This window comes from Ambystoma mexicanum, chromosome 14 (assembly GCF_040938575.1).
Source record: "Ambystoma mexicanum isolate Mex_15411 chromosome 14, UKY_AmexF1_1, whole genome shotgun sequence".
In the NCBI taxonomy this organism is placed as follows: Eukaryota; Metazoa; Chordata; class Amphibia; order Caudata; family Ambystomatidae; genus Ambystoma; species Ambystoma mexicanum.
This window is the reverse complement of record NC_090940.1, coordinates 268517897-268538478: the sequence shown is the minus strand read 5'-3', so window position 1 is coordinate 268538478 and position 20582 is coordinate 268517897. Positions and strand designations below refer to the sequence as shown.

The window sequence follows — 20582 nt, the reverse complement described above, 5'->3', positions numbered from 1 at the left end:
GGGGCCACGCGCTCGAGTTTCAAAGAAGGTGCCCGCGCGTCCCCCCCGTGGCCAGGAAAGAACTTCACGTCCCTCAACTTCTCCTGGAGGTAAAGGCGATGCTCAGAAAGGGCGCCATCGAACTCGTCCCAAAGAGGCTTCGGGGCTCCGGAGTCTACTCGAGATACTTCCTCGTGAAGAAGAAGACGGGAGGATGGCGCCCCATCCTAGACCTGCGACGTCTGAACAAGTTCATCAAGGCGCAGAAGTTCCGGATGGTCACCCTCCAGCACGTCCTGGGTCAGCTGGAGGAAGGAGACTTCCTATCGTCGTTGGATTTGGAGGATGCCTACTTCCACATTCCCATCCTAAAGGGGCACCGCAAATTCCTCAGATTCGTGGTCCAAGGGCGTCATTACCAGTTCAAAGCCCTTCCCTTCGGACTACGGTCGGCACCCAGGGTATTCACCAAGTGCCTTGCACCGGTGGCGGCGCAGCTGCGCCGCGAGGGGATTCACGTCTACCCCTACCTGGACGACTGGCTCATCCGCGCCAAGACGAGGGAGCTCGCCGTGGTCCACACGGCAAGGACCGTCCAACTCCTCACGGACCTGGGATTCTCCGTGAACTACGCCAAATCCCACCTGGTGCCCGCGCAAGTCGCACTGTTTCTGGGAGCGAGGCTCGACACAGTGTCCCTTCTGGCCTCCCCGTCGGAGGAGAGGACCAGGACCATCTTGGGCAAGGTGCAACGGATGTTGGTGGCCGACGCGGCCAAAGTGAGGTCCATCAAGTCCCTCCTCGGGATGATGTCTTCCTGCATCTACCTCATTCCCATGTGCAGGCTCCGGATGCGCCCGTTGCAAGAATTCCTGGATGCGCGCTGGATCCAGACGACGGGCAGCTTCGAGGAAAGGATCAAGCTCGACGAGAGTTTCCGACGAGCGATACGGTGGTGGGGCACCCGCGCGCATCTGACGGCGGGCATGGACTTGCAGACCCCAGCCCACCAGGAGACTGTGACCACGGATGCCTCCCTGGAAGGGTGGGGAGCGCACACCGAAAATCTGCACGCAAGGGGACTCTGGCTCCCGACGGAGAAGTCCCTACATATCAACGTCCTGGAGCTCCGTGCAGTGTTTTGGGCCCTCAGGTCCTTCCTTCCGTCCCTCAAGGGCAAGGTGGTGAGGATCTTCACCGACAACACCACCACCATGTTTTACATCAGGAAACAGGGCGGAACCAGGTCCCCGGCGCTGTCCAAGGAGGCGCAGGACCTGTGGCATTGGGCCGTCGCCCAAGGGATTTTTCTGGTGCCGTTTCATCTGGCAGGGATAAAAAACACCATCGCCGACTCACTCAGCAGGGAGCTGCGCTCGTGCCACGAGTGGGAGCTACGGCAGGATCTGGTGGATCGCCTCTTCCGACGGTGGGGCACACCCCAGATCGACCTGTTCGCGACGGCGACGAACACCAAGTGCCGGAGGTTCGCCAGCAGGTTTCCCCAGACGAGGAGCATGGGCGATGCTTTCTCATTCCCCTGGGAGGGCCTGTTCCTCCACGCGTTCCCTCCCTTGCCTCTGCTAATCCGGCTCATCAACCAGCTCAAGAGGTCACGGTGCAGGATGATCCTCATCGCACCTGCGTGGCCGAGGCAGATATGGTTCCCGGACCTTCTGGACTTGTCAGCGTCCCCGCCGATCAAGCTGCCGGCGGACGCGGATCTACTCTCCAGGGAAGGAGGCGCCATCCTCCACCACGACCCGAAGTCGCTGAACTTGCAGGCCTGGCTCCTGCAGCGCTAGAGTTTGGAGGATACGACATACCGGCCGATTGCAGAGAGGTTCTTGCAAAGGCCAGGGCGTCCTCGACTCTTAAATGCTACGGACACAAGTGGAAGAGGTTCTCTGTTCGGTGCCACGCACAGAAGATTAACCCTCTACGGATTACGGCTCCCCAAGTACTGCCGTACCTGCTGACGCTGGCCAAAGCTGGTCTGGCACACGCGTCCATCAAGATTCATCTTGCTGCGATCTCCCGATACACCAGAACCACGGGCCGGACGTCCTTGTGGTCTCATCGACTGGTGAGAGAGTTCATGAAGGGACTGTTCAGATCGTTCCCGCCGGTGAAGGCTCCGGCCCCGGCGTGGGAGCTCAACGTGGTGCTGACCAAGCTCATGGGACCTCCGTTCGAGCCTCTGCACTCGGCCCCGTTGAAGTTTCTATCGTGGAAAACAGCTTTTCTTGTGGCCATCACCTCCGCACGACGAGTGGGAGAGATCCAGGCCCTTTCCTGCAAGGCCCCGTACTTGACTTTCCACGACACGAGGGTAGTGCTCAGGACGCACCCCTCCTTCATGCCCAAGGTACCGTCGGACTTCCATCTCAACGAACCCTTGGTGTTACCTGTGTTTTTCCCGTCGCCTTCGTCGCCGGCTGAGAGGACTTTGCACTCGCTGGATGTAGCTAGAGCGCTGAAGTTCTACGTGGACCGCACGAAGGGTTTTCGGAAGACGTCACAACTCTTTGTGAACTTTGGACCTGTCAATCAGGGGAAGGCTCTCTCGAAGGCTTCCATCTCCAGATGGCTCTCCGGCTGTATCATGTGCTGTCACCGGTTGGCAAACCGACCGCTGCCTGGCCGTCCGAGAGCCCATTCCACCAGAGTGATCGCAGCTACCACGGCGTTCCTATCTGGTGTGCCCCTGCTGGACATATGCAGGGCTGCTACGTGGAGGTCGACGCACACCTTCACGAAATTCTACTGCGTCGACCGGGATTCCAGGGAGGAGTCCAGGGTCGGCCAAGCAGTGCTGCGCAACCTGTTCGCCTGAGGTGAGCCTGGTGAGGAGGTTAGATGCTTAATGTTGAGTTTATGTGATGCTTAATGTTGAGCCTTTGCCACCTCCCGTGGTTGTGCATGTGTGTACTGCTATGTATTCTTTATTCATGAGCATGTGAATCCATGCCAGACCCCATGCTGGAGAAGGAACAAGTTACTTACCTGTAACTGTTGTTCTCCAGCATGGGTCTGGCATGGATTCACATGCGAACCCTCCCGCCTACCCCTCTGCGGCTCTTCACTTGGTCATACTGCCACTTCACGTGCTTCCAAATCTGAAGATGGCTGCCAGAGGCGGTGCTTAGGTAGAGGGCAGTCATTGGCTGTGGTCAGTATGACGCAGAGACCAGTGATTGGTTATTACTACGAAAGACAGATCAGAAACGAAACTGATACTGGTTTTTTCTTTACCGAGGATTCCCAGCCTGACGACGGGGAATATTCATGAGCATGTGAATCCATGCCAGACCCATGCTGGAGAACAACAGTTACAGGTAAGTAACTTGTTCCATACCTGGCAAAACGAATAGAGACCTATGTTTACGAACAAATACTGCAACATGTCAAAAACAACAAACTATTGGATTGGGCACAAGTAGGCTTCAGACCCATGAGAAGAACAGAGATGGCACTGATTTCTATATGGGATGACCCAAAGACCAAAGCAGACTCCAACACAAACTCGGCACTGATACTACTCGACCTCTCTACAGCTTTTGACACAGTCAACCATAACACCCTCCTCGGGAGACTTGAAGACCTAGGGATCTGCGACACAGCGCTGCTTGAAATTAAATCTTTCCTGTCAGAATGTACAGAAACAGTATGGCTAAAGCCATTCAAATCTGCACCACAGGACGCCACTTGTGGAGTAGCACAAGGCTCCTCGCTATCCACACTACTGGTCAACATCTATATGACACTCCCAAACAACTTCATCAAAAGACACAGCCTCGTCTGCTATAATTACGTAGACGATACCAAAGTCATCCACAAAATCAACGGCAATGAAGAGGAGAACCGCACACGAACAGACTATCTCAAGAAACTCTACCAATGGATGAACACTAATAATCTTAAAATTAACCCTGCACAATAAAAATCATGATTTCACTCAACAACCAAGGAAACAATCAGCACATCCCATAGCCCACAGAAATTGTGAACCCCTCCTGAACCATCCAAAGTAGTCAAAAACTTTGGAATCCCAATGGACATCGAGCTAACACTAGATCCAACGTGATAATGAAGAAGTGCTTCTTCCATCTACACACTGTAGGGAAGGCATGGTATCACAAGTATTGACACTGACACAATGGATACAATTTGTAAAACCTTTATTGAAATTGTTGGGGTTGGAGAAACTCCTAGTCTGCCCTGTAACTAAGATAGGAGTAGTCTCGACCATCACACCATAAACAAAACAGTCCTAGTGGAGTCTGTCCAATTAATCTTGCCTATGCTAAAAAAAAAATGAATGCCTGCCCTATCTCTTGTACAAAAAGTGTAAAAAGGAAAAAATGTATGCAAAAGGAAAAGTGAATGATAATGTGGCTGAACCAGCCCTCCTCCTCACGTTCGGGCTCAAGGGGTGAGGTGATACATGTAGGCAGGACGACACACTCTGGCTCAGCTTCCAACACAGTTAAAAAAACGTGGATTGAGGCACGCTGGCCTTCCACGTTTAAAGTTCCTTTCTCTGACTTTCAAAAGAATGTTTCAACCAAAGCATTAACAAAGGTACCCCTCGGCCGGTCTCAGACCTTTCACCACACTGTTCTCATAGGTCTCGCTCTGCTGGGTTCAGACCTCTCACGACACAGTTCACTCAAAGTTGCAAGGGGGTTCCCTTCATCAAGCTTAACACACTTCGGGTCTCCCTCAATCGGGCTCAGACCACTTTCAGATGTCGAAGTCTTTCAAATGTGTGGCTTTCATTACAGACCACTGCAGGACCACTTCGACTCAGCGTTCACTATTTAATTTCACTTTTGCTGTTTGTTTGTCATTTAGCTTCAAACAATGCACCTTTCACAGATTCTTTTGAATGGGCTATTTCTTTTCAATGGACCACTCTGTTACCTAGTATCGCTGATCTTGCAGCTGCATTTTACTTTAAAGTTCAATCACCTATCTGCCTTCCTTCGTGTCTCATCCACACGTTTGAAGCCTTCACTTGTGATATGAGGTTGCATCTTCATTCACTTTAACACACACCGGTTTCAGGTCACTTGCCAACTCACCAGCATTGTGCATTTCTTTCTTGTATTGCGTTTTCCAATTTTCGTGTCAATGTTAGTACCACAGACTTGACCTTGCCTGACCAAACTCTGGTGTTCACCCGGGACGTTTGATGGCATCCTTGAAACACAATACAATCTTCACTTGTGGCATCTGGCCTTATCCACATGTCTTTCGCTGTCTGTCAGAGGCAACGACCTCCAGTAGGGAAGCCTTTGGGTTTTCGGCCTGCTGATCTCGTCCTTGGTCCGTTGCTTGGCTCCAAAAGTGTTCCACCTTGCTCAGAGTGTGCCTTTAGGTGTTGCCATTTGTACGTGTTAGAAGAGCTAACTGGTATCAGGTGTATGCACTTAGGGTAAAGTGCCTGACTTTGCCTGACCTAATTAACGGCACATGTTCAGAACGATGTGAGAGAGTTAGTCTGGTTACTCTGTGACCCTCTTCCTCAGCCCAGTGTTTGTGTAAAAAGGGGGGGCAGACCACAGAAAATCCTAAACAGTGTGGGGTGGATGAACAAAAAAGTGGGGGAATACTGCATCTCACCATCGGCTATCTCACCTCCACTCCCCGAAGACCCCTCACCCAGGTGATCCTGCGAGACTGGTCCACCCCCAGGAACTGGATCCAAAAGCGCTGGCTGTGTCCTGGCCACCTGAATGAAAAGTCCCAGAGGACTAGTGGGTGAGCTACCCTTTGGTTTCTCACAACACTATCAAAAATATACTAACCTTCCTCTCCTTCACGCACAAAACACTTGCCATGATATCCCTCATCATGTCCAGGATAGACTATGCCAACAGCATATACTTTGGGATATATCGAAATACTTGTTGAGGAAGCTGCAACCAATACAGAATGCAGCTGCCGGACTTCTCCTCAAACTCTCCAGAAGAGACTATATCACACCAGCACTGAGGATGCTACATTGTTTTGAAGGTGATTTGTTTTTGACTGAGAGCCAATGTGCATAACATAACATATAGAGAAATCCATGGCCAGGGAGTGGAATTCATCCAAAAGTAAATCACCATATACAAACCAACAAGAACATTTGGATCCAGCAACAACATCCGCCTAGAACCTAAACTCTACACGAGAGCCAAAATTGAGAATCAGTCTTCTCTTGCATGCCGTAAAACGCTAGATCCTCCCACCTTCCCCCCGAGAGAAATACGAACTATGGAGGATCATTTAAAATTCAGAAAACCTATAAAAACATTGCTCTTCAGCTCCGAAAGGAATGAAAATGACTGAACAACATCCACGCACCATGAAATGAATGAATGCACAGAAAGGAGCACCACAAAACCAGGGACTGAAAGCAGACACCTGACATGAACCTAACCCTATCATCACAATCCAACGCACTAAACCAGACCATATCCAACAAGAGAAACCTATAAGAAATGCAGAGAACACAATCACTAAAGCACTTTGGGAAAAAACCCTTTTCGAATAACATGATACCTTATAAAGACCTGCACTTATCCTACCTGGATAGTCCAGACTTATCCTGCATGTAACCTAATTGTATAAACTAGCCACTTCCGCACTTAAGTGTGTATGTGTAAGTCAGCTGCATCTTGCAAATAATTTAATACTATAACTAAACCTTATGCTCCCTGCTGAACCCTGCGACAGATGGACTATCAAGTGTGTGATATGTGTCACAATTGGAGGATTTGGTTTGCGGGCAGATACCGTGCCACACACGGATGGAGTTGGTGTTGTTTTTTTTTTTTTTTTGCCCACACTAGAAAGAATGATAGAGGGTGGGAAATGGGCCGATTTCTGTTGCAATGTTGGGTGTAGGAAATGTAGTGCCACTAACCAACCATACTAAAATGTCACCCCTCTAAGTAGTCACAAACTCTGGCCTAAACACAACCAAGCCTCTACTTCACCACTGACCGGATGCACTTCACAACACCATACATGAAAACCATACACAATCACACCTCAACACCACATGATGGCTACCAAGCGAAAACACACATGTGCAGTGACCAGTTTCTCCGTACTGAAGCAGCTAACAGCACATCACATCCCTCTTGCTCTTCGCCTGTTCAACCCCACAAAAAAAACCTGCAACCATCCTACATTGCAGATCCACCAGAGCGCCAAGAGACCATGCAAGTGGCAACAGAGCACGGTAAAAGATCCTTTAACATTAACAGTAATGTACAGGCAGTTGGTTGTAGGCATTTAAAACAAAGTTCAATTCATATGAGCCACACTTTACCAAAGAGGTAAAGTCAAGGAAATGTCCACCAAGGCTACAATTGTGCAACATAAAATGAGGAATCAGTTATTAAGTTAATTTACTAAGAATGAGCCTGTTTGTACATATTTTGAGTGTGTCAACTAACTATTTGGGAAAATACATAATAACAGTTTCAGGATTATAATTTGGAAGTGATTCCATGTTTTTCAAAGTATGAATGTTTTATTTAGGTTTAAAAGAGTTCCATCGCAATAACATGGAATACATGTATTTGTTACTTTAAAAAAGGATGGGTGCAAATCCTCTGACATAGGTTTATTTCAAATATGATACCAAAACAGAAGACAAAGTTTCAATTTTGTTTTGCAAATCAGGCGCAGTGAGGGGAGAGAGACTCCAGGTGACCTTCATGCAAAATAAAATTACCATCAGCATGTTTGAGAATTTTTTTGAGTCTCCAAAGCTTAAAGTGCTTTTATAATCACTGTGAAGTCTTCCACTTCCTAAATCTTGTTTTCTTTAAGTGTTTGCTTTTTCTGGACTTAAACATTTCCAAAAGGGCTTAACCAGAACAGTGCAGTGAATGAGGGTCTGCTCATTTTTACTTTGCTCGTTAGATGTGTTCACAATCCACTTCAGTGCGAAGGGCGTGTATGTTTGTCCTGTATTCCCCGAGGGAATCATTGTAGACTACGCCCGCTCCCACAGTTGCATAGTTGCAGTACTGTCCCTGTAGATGTGTATGTGCAGTTCAATGTCTTAATTAAGCCCATTTTTCATCATGCTTACCATTCTATTAAGTGTAGAGTAAATTTGAGTTCATCAGGGTTTATCTCTGTGAATTGCGAAGTGGTCGTTGTATGACTTTCAGAGCGGTCTTGCTGATCACCTTTTCCTTTGACTCCTCACAGCACCTCCCACAGTGAGGATCGTCCACTCAGGTCTGGCCTGTAATATCGAGGAGGAGCGTTACTCTGAAAGGGTCTACACTATCAGAGAAGGGGAAACCTTGGAGCTGACTTGTCTGGTGACTGGACACCCACGGCCACAGGTGAGTCTGAGGTCTGCAGCCTTACTTGGTTTCCTTGTGACAAAGCTTTATGGAAAGATGTGAACATTGTTCAAATGTAGCCTGCTACTATATGTTGACGTTTATTAAACCCAGTTGAACATGTTTAGTCATACACATTTGCAGTAATAGTTGTGTAAGGTTTATTTTCTGTTATTTAAAGCAAATTTTTAACTCCTGTTGAAAGATGAGGCTGTTATAGTGTTATTTCATCAGGAAGTAACCTAAAATAAACCAGTTTTTGACATCACTTTTTTCGATTCACAATTTCTCAACTAGCAACCCTGCCTTGCTTCACTCTCCTAATCTAGCTTTCTTTATTGATCAACTAATGAGCAACACACATTTGGGAAGTTGATTCAAAATATCAAATGGAATTAGGTTATGCAACATGTTTAGTTAGAAAGATCCTGGCTACCTTGCGCTGGTATATTGAAAAGGATGAGTATCCTCACAGTATGGGGTAGGTTCGGTGTTATTTACCTAAAGTTCTGTCCTGGACCTCACTTCGGAGAGCCACCAGGCCATTCTAGGACCCAAGACTGGGAGAAAACAGAATTGGTTCTTCCCTAAAAAGGAACCCCGCCTGGGAACACAGAGTCCCCTTACCTAAACCATAACCTTGATTAAGACCCTAGAGGTCGAAAGACGTGTCGGCTGACAACTACTAAGACGAAATGTCTTCACTTGAATAAATAACACCATACCTACCCAATACTGTGTGGATACTCAGCCTTTTCAATATACCAGTGCAAGGTAGCCAGGATCTTTCTCTCTAACTATACCGGGGAGGTGTGGGCGTCACCTCCAACTACCTGTGACCTTGCAGTATATAATCACCAGATCACCAGAAATTAGAGCGAAGCGCAGGAGTGTTCACAGCATAGGGGCCACCAACATTCCATATGCAACATGTTTACGCTTAACTTGTCACCCATTGAAAAACATGCAATAATCCCAAAATGTAATTTGTACCTCCTTAACAGTTATTCTACAATATCAGGTTTATATCTGCCTTGTTTCTGGTCTGTAGTGGTTTCCCTCTGCTATCCTTGTGTGGGCAACAATACCCACTGGGTTAGTCATCAAACCACCTGTGCCACCATTTGCTAAACCATAAAATATCTGACAAGAGAAACTACATACATGTACAGATGTAATGCTTATGGATAAAGAATAGATTGCAACAAGTTCCACCAGGTTCAGGGCCCTGAAGTATTTGTGTTTTCATTGAAAAGCTTTATTGTGTTTTAGTGAGCATCCTCTTAGTCTTCATTGCATAATTTAGAGAGTGAGTGAGTGGCAACTTCAAGGCATTTAGTTGACAACTGCAGAGCCACACCACAAAGTCACAAGCAAGTTACTACTTAGAGGAGTGTTGCGACAAGTGTGCATGACCAGGACAAAACTAAGCTAGGGGTGCTCAACTAGCTGCATAGGTGCAGCATGAATGCCGGCCAAAGTTTGGTCCTGCAGTGACGGATGTCACTTGAGCATGTAAATCCATGGGCCTCATTATAAGTTTGCCGGTCCGGTAACAATGGTACCAGTAAGCTACCGGTACCGTTGTTACCAGACCGGCAAACTACGAGTTCTGCTTGTGGGTGCCTTCCGGCCCACCAGGTCTGACCTGGCGGGCGTACCGGCACCCGCGAGCAGAGCATGTCGGATGCACCGGCACCAGTCAGAATGGTGCTGGTGCATCCAACCTCCCCATTCCCATTGATCCCTATGAGGCTGGGGAGCATTTTTGCCCAATGGGCAATTGCCGGGTCCGGCAAGGCCGTAATGACCCGGTATTTGCTCATTCGCCGGCGCCAGAAAAAAAATGATACTGGTGGCAGCCTGTTTTACCAGCACGGCTACCTCCAGTATCATAATGAGGCCCCATGTCTTCCGTGGTCCGTGAAGATTTGGAATAATGTGAATATTCACACCCTCCGCAATTATGCAGTTAGAATATATATTCCATTTAAAGGCAAAATGCCTAAATGATTCAATGGTCGTATTCCCTCCAGACTGAAGCCTTTCTAATTAGCACCTGTTTGTGTGTACACAGCAAGTTGGGATACTAAATATCCATGTTTTCGTACCAGTATTGGCCAGTGGTCAGAGCAAGTGATGGCCCAAAGGGAGAAGGGGAGGGGCATACACAACAACACAATGGCCAAGCAAAACGAGTAGAATGACCTCTGTGTTGAGGTGCATGGCTAGGTCTAACGGAGATTACCCGTGAACTACACTGGCTGTATCCTTGATGACGATGGAAGACACAGCGCCGCCCTATGCTGCATATCTCACTTAAAAATTATTATTCAGCCACAATTCTGCATCCGCAAAACACACCTGTATTGAATGTTTACTTTGTTTCTGCTGTACCCCATGCCCATTTGCTCTTACTCCAACAAAGTTCACCATTATTCGTTGTATTGTTTATATATATATATATCTATATCTCTATATCTATATATATATATATATATATCTATATCTATATATATATATATATATATAACGCCTATACACAGGAAAGTGTTTCAAAGTGTTCAATGAGGTTGTGAAGAAAGGGCAACAACAGTCGCTCAGAGCCCTTGAAATTCCGTGACTATAATAGTCTGCACAGGCAGAGTAAGTGCTTAAAATACATTTAACAGGTGAGACACAGCAAATAGGCCTGACAGCGATTCTGCAGTTTTAACAGTGCAAATTAAGGGGAGAAGGCAAGGGAGAATAGACAGACGATCTTCAGGCAAGGTGCATTTGGATCGTGCAAGTGCATTTAGCAAGAATACTAGAGTTTATAAGAATACTGGAGTTTCTTATTCTAAACCTCATCAAATTGTTCATTTGCTGCATGACAGCACTTCACCCTGTCAGATTTTTAGCTTCCCTCCTTGCCATCATTTTAGTTGGCTTTGATCCCGCTACCAAGGCTTGTATCACACTGGGATGAAAGTGTGCTACTCCAGCTGAGCTGCAGACCTGCAGACCCGCAGTGCTGCGGCATGAATTATCACATATGATGTTCGGTCATGCTTTTATGTGAAGATGACGACCGAACCTGAGCGAAATGAAATCCAACCTACAACGTATGGCCAATAGGTTGCAGGTAAAATACACTCTGAGAAATAATGTCTTTCAGACCAGGCAAAGGCAAGCACTGACCTACAGGGCAATGCCCGAACCGCCTGCCCATGATTGTAGTATGGGCCCATCAGAACCGGACAGTTTCTACACTAGTTTTAACCAATGCTACTAAGCAAGTACTCATTCAATTGCATTATCTGCTGCCCATTTTTCCCAAAACACACCCTTGGGTAGTACTCGAGCAGTCTGTTCTGAAAAGTAAATAATTGTAATGTGTGATTGTGGGCCACTTTTTCATTGGTGCATGGACCAATTATATGTCCCAGTCCGACCCTGATCAGTACCATGTCCATCAAACTGCACTTGCTCGTTCTCAATGTCACTGGGCCTAGTAAGATCGTTGTTATGTACTCCCTTGCACCCCTCCCTTGCCTCCTCTCGCCCTGAAGCACTTGTGTATGGGCACGATATAAATAAACTATCATATCATATTATATCAGCCATCTTGGTTTAATGCTGGCCTTGCCGCTTACCTCGATCCAGTAGACCATGCTAATCAGTTAACACATACAAGTTGCACCATGTAAAAATAACTGCAAATACCCTAATGCACTCTGGCAAGTGTCTGATCCACGTGGTTAGGTGTGTCCTCTGTACACGCTCAACTGGGAGCTCACATTTTGCTAAATGTTCTTCCGATGTTTAACATACAACATTATTAACCACCTCATGTATTGATGCCACAAGAGGAGAAACAGCTGATTCAATTCTATGACATGCAGGTCCCATTGAGATAATTATCCAGAGTAGAGCAAATCCCCACTCATGGCACACTATGTGGTGATATGACACTGCATACTACTTGTGTGTAGAAAATAGGCTAACTTTGATGTTTACACATCTTGGAGCATAGTAGACTGGTGGAACACGTGGCTTAGCAAGACGTTCTTCCATCAGTATCACACTGATAAGACATCAGAAATTTGAGTGGATATGTAATGGGTTACTCTTGCAGGTTTTTAAGGAAGAACGGAAAAAGAACCTAGTCAAGTCATGTGAACAACTTAACCATAGGTCTGAGAGGGTGTCCTTGTGGTTTGATATGGAATTTAATTGCCATAACCATGCAATGTTGAGTAAGTTCCTCTCTCAGACCACAATTTCCAAGACCCTACTGAACCATAATTACCGCTGCTAGTCCATCCCTGAACATAAATGGCAATGACAACAAGGTTATTGGTTTGGCTTGCGGCTGGTAAGAGGTTGCTGCCTTACCTGGGTATCTCCCTGTTATGTTTTTATGGTTAAGCTGAACATATACAGCCAAGCTATCCTGCTTCTTGCAGTTGGTTTAGAGGATTAGTGTTCCAGGTGGGGGTCATTTGCAGAAGTGGTGTTTAAATGCTGCGCTGTGTACTGCCTACTATATCTTGGTGGCGAATGTAGCACCCCTAGAAAGATGCTCAGCGTAATCTACATTAGGATATAGGTGTACCATTGTTTGCAACCCCAGATTATTTGCTTCAAACAATCACAGGCCTGCCTCCAAAGTGTTCACTATTTGAATTGATTTTTTTTTTTAAAACAGATTTTATTTTATTCATGAAATTCAGTAAGGAAGTAAAAACGCCCCCACTTATTCAAGGGGCACCTTCTAAACAATGAGTACTTAAAGCCTGCGACACATTGGCTCAGCACGCTGGAAATCTCACTTTGCATCCCACACAGCTGGAACCGCTCCAGCACCCCTTTTCAGCATGTCCACACATATAAACTGCTCTCTGCTTCCCTAAATGGAGTGCCAGAAATAAATGCCCCCTTCCTCCCCGTAACCATCAAATGTATGCCTGTAGGTTCTGTCCATGCAAAGCGCTCCACTGCTCCCCAAAGCTAGGCTCACACTCAGGGTAGTTGCTAGGTCTGGAAAAGACCCAGGGCTAAGCTGATGTTGGAACTGTTGGGACTGGGGGCTAGCTAGCCTTTTGGTTGTAGCTCCTGAGATTCTATCCAGGGCTACAACCAAAAGACAGGGGCTATAGCCCCCTTAGCCCCCCCTAGCAACGCCCCAGCTCACGCTCAACAAATACCCCAACTAAAATGTTCAGCTGCCTGGATCATTAAGATGTCACAGTTTAATTTGGTTGGTGCCGCAGATGCAATATATTTGACATTTGTTATTGTATTTATAGGCATATTGATATCTATATATTGTTTTTGGTTTGCAAAGATATTTAGCTTTAACAACTCGAAAATGATTCACATTAGTAGTCTGCTCTACGGTGTTCGTTTGAACTATGATAACCGTTCTATTCGAGGACAGTAAGGGCCCACAGGCCACCCACCCTTATGCGGTGACATGTAAATGCAGCTTTCCTGGCCTGATCTTATGTGGACCCAGTTTCAAAGTTACTAGACTATATGCAGTTCTTAAAAGTCTAGTCAGGGAAATTAAGCAGAAGAGGTTATGTTTGATTCTCCCCAAGTATAAGACCTGGAAGCATGAAACCAAACGGCATACACCATCCCTGCATGCAGCATGTTCTGGAAGATATGAGAACATCCAACCTCTTTAGTACTGACCATTCAAAGGTATTTATTTTCCTCCCATTGCCCGCCTTTTCCCCACATATTCGCGAACTCGAGTTTGTTTACACAATGATATCAGTCCTAGAATGTATTCAGAAGGATGTATAGCCCACGCAAACAGTACACACAGATTACATATCTTTGAAACTTTACAGAAAAGCATGCTATCTAACATGATGTCCTTTCAATCAGTGTTACTATTGACATGTTTGCTGGTGCCATTTGTTAATTGCTACACAGAGTCCTAACAATTTGCAGTAATTGACTCTTTATGAAATATAGCTCTCATGTTCTTTAACAGACGCAGATCTGAAGAAACCTTTTGTTACATGTGTGTTATTTATTGAACTCTCGATTTCCCCAAGCGATTCTTGTGCAACTGTTCGTAAAAAAAACAACAAGAAAAAAGTTTTCTATGACACGAGAGGCCAGACTGTTTATTGCTTGTGTTTCAGCTCTCTTCGCCTTCCCTTCACATCAATTTGTGGCGAGGCACAATCTCTACCTGTGACATCTGGGAGTAAATGTCAACTGCACAATATGTTGACTATTTATTACAGTGGGCATGACACACCGCTGCCACGTTCCATTACTTACCATGAGTGACATTTACAGAATCAGGAGGAGAAAAATAAGAAACCATCATGAATCAATTTCACTGTATGTGAGTGACATTTCTTTTCTGGGAAGGAGGGCAGCTTGCATCAGACACACTTGGGAGATGCTCTAAAACGAGAGCCTTCCAATCGGAAACCTTGGTTGCAATGATATTATACTATTCACATTTGGCAGCAATTGTCTTGAACGTTCACATTTTTATGGAAGGCAATAAGGGATTAGAACATCATTTTCCCATGTGTTAATAAGAAATAATGCTAGAAAGAGTTTCTATCCCTCACGGTCAAACTCCGATAAAGCAGACCGGTAAAACGATATACCTTATATGTGAACCAATGCCAGCATAGATTCTGCAACGTTTGCAAACTCAGTGCCCACAGATGCATGTAGCCTTTTACTAATAGTCCGTCAATGCACGGTTTACCCGATGTGTGCTATAGTGACAACAATTTGGTTGTAAAACCTGTATGAGTACTATTGAGCAATAAGCTTGGACTTTGAAAATATTTCGTAATCACGATTTTATTAATTAAATTGAGTATTGCAAAGTCTGTGTTTTGAAATCCTCCACTGTAAACCGTGGAGCCTACTTATTTTGTTTTTAAGCGTTATCTCTGCATCAGAGGATTAGCAACTTGATTCTTGCATTCCAAGTACAAGCTGCTCCTGCTGATGTAACTGCATTTCTCAAGTTATACGAAGATTAACACTTTATGAAAAGAAGCAGTTGAGGGTCATCACAAGTCTAATTTGTCAAACTGTTTTCTCCATTGAAAGCCCAGGCCGCTTCTAGTTTTCTTCATTAAATAGGTTGCTTACCTCTACTAAATCATCTCTCCTCCTCCACTGCATCATTTGCTGGTGTCTATCTATTTCCTGGTAGCATGTAAAAAATCATCCCAAATTCTCACTGTGTTGTGTAGAACATGATCCATATTAACCACGACATGCTAACTATGATGGCTTCGGGCGCATTTGCAGAAGTCGCAGTGCGTCTACAGTGTAAAAGATAGGCTGTACACACAGAATAGTCAGAAGGATTCTATTCTTCACTAGAACGGCATGGAGCTGAACACACATTTCTAGCTCAAAATGAATGATGCAGTACAAGAGACGGGGACTCTACCATTAGTAAAGGGTTTTTATTGGCAAAGCTGCATGATTATGCAGAGTGCAATAAGAACATCAACAGGACGCAGTGGCATTTGAAAGTACACCTGTGTGCATAGATGCGTGCGCAATACATAAGAATGACGGCAAACCCGGTGCTTCACCGTGGCCTGCTGCTCAAGGGGTGGAAGCTGGTAACATCTCACCTGGAGTGCATTGCACCCCAAGCAGTGTAGATGAGAGCCTTCTCTCCTAACTATGGTAGTGGCTAGAGGTAAAGAAACAATGCATTATGGGCATGTCAAGTCATTCAGGGATAGAGGGTGCTCAAGATGGAGGACAGTTGACTTGGGCAAGAGTTATGTGCATATTAAAAATAAAATGTTGGTCCTGTGTAACACAAAGATGGAAGCAACATATGGCACTCAGTTGTATTTATATCGGGAACACAGCATTCGAAGCAGAACCTACTTTGCCTTTTCTTTGCACTTGCCTTTAGAGCCCTACTGGCCTATAGAGCGAAAATCATAATTCATCCAGGATGCATGGCTGCGGTCCCTTTTCAGAACTGCCATTCACAAAATTCTGGATGTCACAATGAGATGTTTTTAGCACATGGAAGTTTGTGAATGAGCCACTAACTCCTTCTGAGTCTCAGACATGTGTCCTGCATCCCTCATTCATTGTGCTGTAATGCATACATGATTTGTGGGTTAGTGGAACATTATAAGTCATGATATGCTTCACATGCAGCTAAGGGGGGCAGCATTGGTGGGGGGAGTTTCAATGTGTGGGCTTGTGCGAGCATATACAAACAGGAAGCATGATACGCAAGTGGGGATTGCACTAGATGGTTCTTAAAAAGGAAAGGGGAGTGGGAGTAAAAAAAAAAGAAACACGAGAGCCCATGACATAAAGGAGACCGGTTTGGATTTCCTGGGTGGCTTTTCGGATTTTTGGCAGTGATGGCTTCCAACACATGGACGAGGAGTCTGGGAGCACACATCTTGCTATTTGAGGAGAGTGCTCCAGAGAGCTCAGCAGCCGATGGATACATGGCTAACATTGGGCATGGGTATTTTTCCCCTCAATTTGCCTCTGTACCCCACGTGACACCCACGACCAAGAACAAGTCTTGGCCACATGCAGGAGATTTGAATGAGATTGATTCTATATGTGCTTTTATTGAAAAAGTCATTTTGACCAATCTTAGACACGCGTCTTTCAAGGCAATGCATGTCAGATTTGTAAGGCACTCTACAAAAGTACATCCCTTGCTCATGTCAATTAAGAAAGCAGAATTGGATGATCGCATCAAATCATGTGCAGTCGATCTCAATTCTTTCGCAGTTGGGAGTTGATGACCTATATCATGATGACTGTCTTAGTGGAGGAGTTTTTTTTTTAGCTTTCTTTGTACTGCAATTTTGAAGTCGGGTTGGGAGTAGACATTTTAAATTCCTCATCCTTACGATGCCACCTTCAAGTTATAAAGGCGGAGCATGTCCAGTCCTTGGATCCCGTCTTTGGAATGCTCTGCCTTTGTACTTGAGGTCCTCAACACTCGGCCATTAGCCCTGCTCAGTGACTCCATTTTAAACTCCACCATTTCTGATTATACGTCATTCTTTCAAATTGTAGCACCTAGAACCATTTCCCTTTGTGTTGTGCACTGTAAAAACGAAACATACGTTAACATATAAGATTATTCACCTTTTGTTTTTAAAGACTGTAATGGAAGTATGTTCACATGTATTTGAAATGGGGCGTACTCATGAGAAAAGTCATATGGTGTACTGTGACTGCGCAGTAATCCATTATCTTTTGTTAATCTGTTTATTGATTTTTGTTATTGATTTGAGGTGTCATTTATCAACTTGAGCTAGATTCAAGTTGTTCAAGTCAATTCTGTGGTTGTCCTGGTGATCCTCAAAGGCTCTTCACTTATATCTGAAAGTGATTTTTTTATAGAATAATAGCAGTCTTTTTTCATATGATGAGTAATTTCCAAACTCATGAATCCACAAATTATTTATTGAGCCCAGGTCCGAATACCACAGCCAATTTGTCACCTCAATATTTGAGCTGAATGAAATAACAGGTGAACAGGAGGCTGTATCCCACAAAGACAGACTATCTCTCAAAACTGACCACTTACACCTGTGTCTTTTTCTTTTTCTAAACAAGTCATCTTTTATGATGCTCTGAAGTCGGGTTTATTATTTGGAACTGGCCAATCACCCCATTGTCTTCTTTACTGAAGAGCCTAAAAATAAAACGGATTGGGCCTCATTACGAGTCCGGCGGTAACCGAGGCGGTAAAACCACCTGATTACCGCCGGACTCGTATTACCATTCCGCCTCCGTGATTCCCGGAATTACCGGGGCATTACAACCCCGGTTTTCCGGGAATCACGGAGGCGGAATGGTGTTAATCCCCATTCCCATTGAGTCCTATGGGACTCAATGGGAATGGGGATCATGGAAACACCGGCAGCATCTCGTAATGCTGCCAGTGTTTCCTCGTCCGCCTGCCGGCGGGCGGTGTTAAACCCGCCAGGTCAAACCTGGCGGGAACATCACCTCCCGCCTACAGGAGTCGGGATCAGGCGGTCCAGAAACAACGGTGGCGGCGGGTTTACCGCCACCGTTATTTCCGGACCGCCTGATTTGTAATGAGGCCCATTGTGTTAAATGATTGTGGACCACTGTAATTCAACCATCCTCAAAAATATAGTTTGCCATTTGCATTCCCAAATGAATGAGGACGGACCTTTCACTTCCTTTTCCCGAGCAGACATTTGCTGCTTCAGGAAGGGAACTGAAGACCATTTCAGCATGAAACTTTCACAGAAAAGCCAGAATTGTGTTGCACGCCATTGTTTAAGGAAGGCCTTTGTAAAGTAAAGAGTCTATACATAGGTCAATGAAAATGATCTTTTGTTCTGCAATCATCCCAGTAATGCAGCAGCTGTACTAGTCCCTGCAACGCGCACACTCAGTCACCCACTTCTGTTCCATTAAAAAAACTGGTCAGAGCAATGGCCGTCGCACAACTGCATAAATGGAGTAGGTTCCAAAGAGGTGTTCCTCGCATTTTATGGTGGCTCAAACTCACCCAAAACAGACCAGACAGGCCATCTTGCATCGAAATGATACTGTTTTCAAGCTAAATCCAGCCAGCAAGGGTTGCATAGTCCTTTGCATAAGGATGGCGATGGCACGTTGCAAGGGAACGGCCTGCATAGGGCAATTCTCCCAGTAGTTGCCCCAGTATAACCTTCATCATCAAATAATCCTATCACACTCGCTACCAATTGCTTCAGGAAATTGAGAAGCCTTTTGGCGGATTCTGCCCATTCAGCGTATCTTGTTCAAGTCCATGTGTATGGTGCACCGGGCCTTTCATGGAACCGGAGCAGAATATCTACAAGAAAATTCCCTCCCTACCAACCCACTCATACCCTTCGTTCTCAAACCACCCGGCGGGTGGCCGTACCTCGGTTTAAACTGGCCCGTAAGGGTGGCCGTACCTCGGTTTAAGCTGGCCCGTAAGGGTGCCCGTACCTCGGTTTAAGCTGGCCCGTAAGGGTGGCCGTGCTTTCTCATTTGCTGCTGAATGAGCGTGGAACAACCTTCCCATTCCTTTGCGTGACATCTCTGATCACCTCGCCTTTCGTCGAGGCCTAAAAACTCTGCTTTTCTAGCTGCACTCTGGCTTTCGCCTTGCCTCCTCAGCGCCAAGATCCCTTCGGGTGTCGTGCGCTTACAGAAATTCCCATAACGTAACAGGAATCATCATTTTATATACTTAATTTTTGGGGAAGACGATGTTTTTTTTTAAACTTTGTTTACAGAAATTACACTCCTAAGTGCCTTTCAGTGCCGAAGAAATTAGGGGTGTACCGAAATTCGTCTTCGAGTAACTGTTCTGCTGAATTCCGTCTAAAGCAGTGTTACTCGTCTTTGAATGTTTTTATTTTCCTTCTGAATGCTTTGTCTGGCTCCTGCAAGCATGTGGTTAGTGTATTGGCTACTTCTTGCACCCCTGTGCTTGGCCCTGGGAGTGCGTGTAATGCCAGCCTGCAGTGTTTCTGGAGGGCGGCAGAGACCAGGACATGCTGTCAACATTCCCTGATTGGCCTCAGAGCAACTGCTTGTTGTGCAGGGAGGGAAAAATGCCTTCGCCTGTCCCCAGGAGGCAGGCATAAACATGTGCCGTGTGTGTTCTGATAGTGAAAGGGTGGCCTACATTGAACTTTCCAATCGAAAGGCATTGTTCTGATCTAATTGAATATTTCTGAGAATCAACGCAAGAAAATGGTCTTTTGTCTGAGGATTCGTTTGGGGAAGAACAGTGTGTGCACTCTGACCCGTTACATGTTCCACTGGAACTGGTTCAAATCCCAGCAAAATTATTTGGCGGTTAATCTGTCCGCCTCAGAAATTCCTTTATAATATGAACTTTCCAACCCATTTAAAATAGCTCAGAAGGTAATGTGCCTGTGGAAGAGCTCTGTCTGTAATCTGCAGGCCAACGTTTACAAATCCAACGAAGACAACTCGGTGGCATGCAGTGCCGGCTGCAGAGATATGTAGGTATCCTACAGCTCACACATTACAGTATTAATTGAACCATGAGCTTTTGACGCTGAAGTATATTGAATGTGTATGCTTTTCAGAGCACAGCCAAGTACCAGGGCATCCCTGTACTGTACAGTGGAATCTGGCACGATGGTCTGTTTACATAGTGTGTCGATTAGTTTCCCTTCATCAGCTAGTTTGTCAGTAGCAGCTGGTGTGTGTCGCTTTCTCTTTTTGAGG

At 45.7% G+C, this 20582-nt stretch overlaps 1 protein-coding gene across 6 annotated transcripts in view; it reads left to right on the top strand.

The window, feature by feature from the left end:
* Positions 1–20582, top strand: part of MDGA2 (MAM domain containing glycosylphosphatidylinositol anchor 2) — a 2250375-nt gene that overhangs the window by 662737 nt on the left and 1567056 nt on the right. For all 6 annotated transcript variants that reach the window (XM_069637392.1, XM_069637389.1, XM_069637393.1 and 3 more), the window contains exon 2: positions 8200–8339. In XM_069637392.1, the coding sequence (XP_069493493.1) occupies positions 8200–8339 (140 nt within the window). The remainder of the gene's footprint in view (positions 1–8199; positions 8340–20582) is intronic.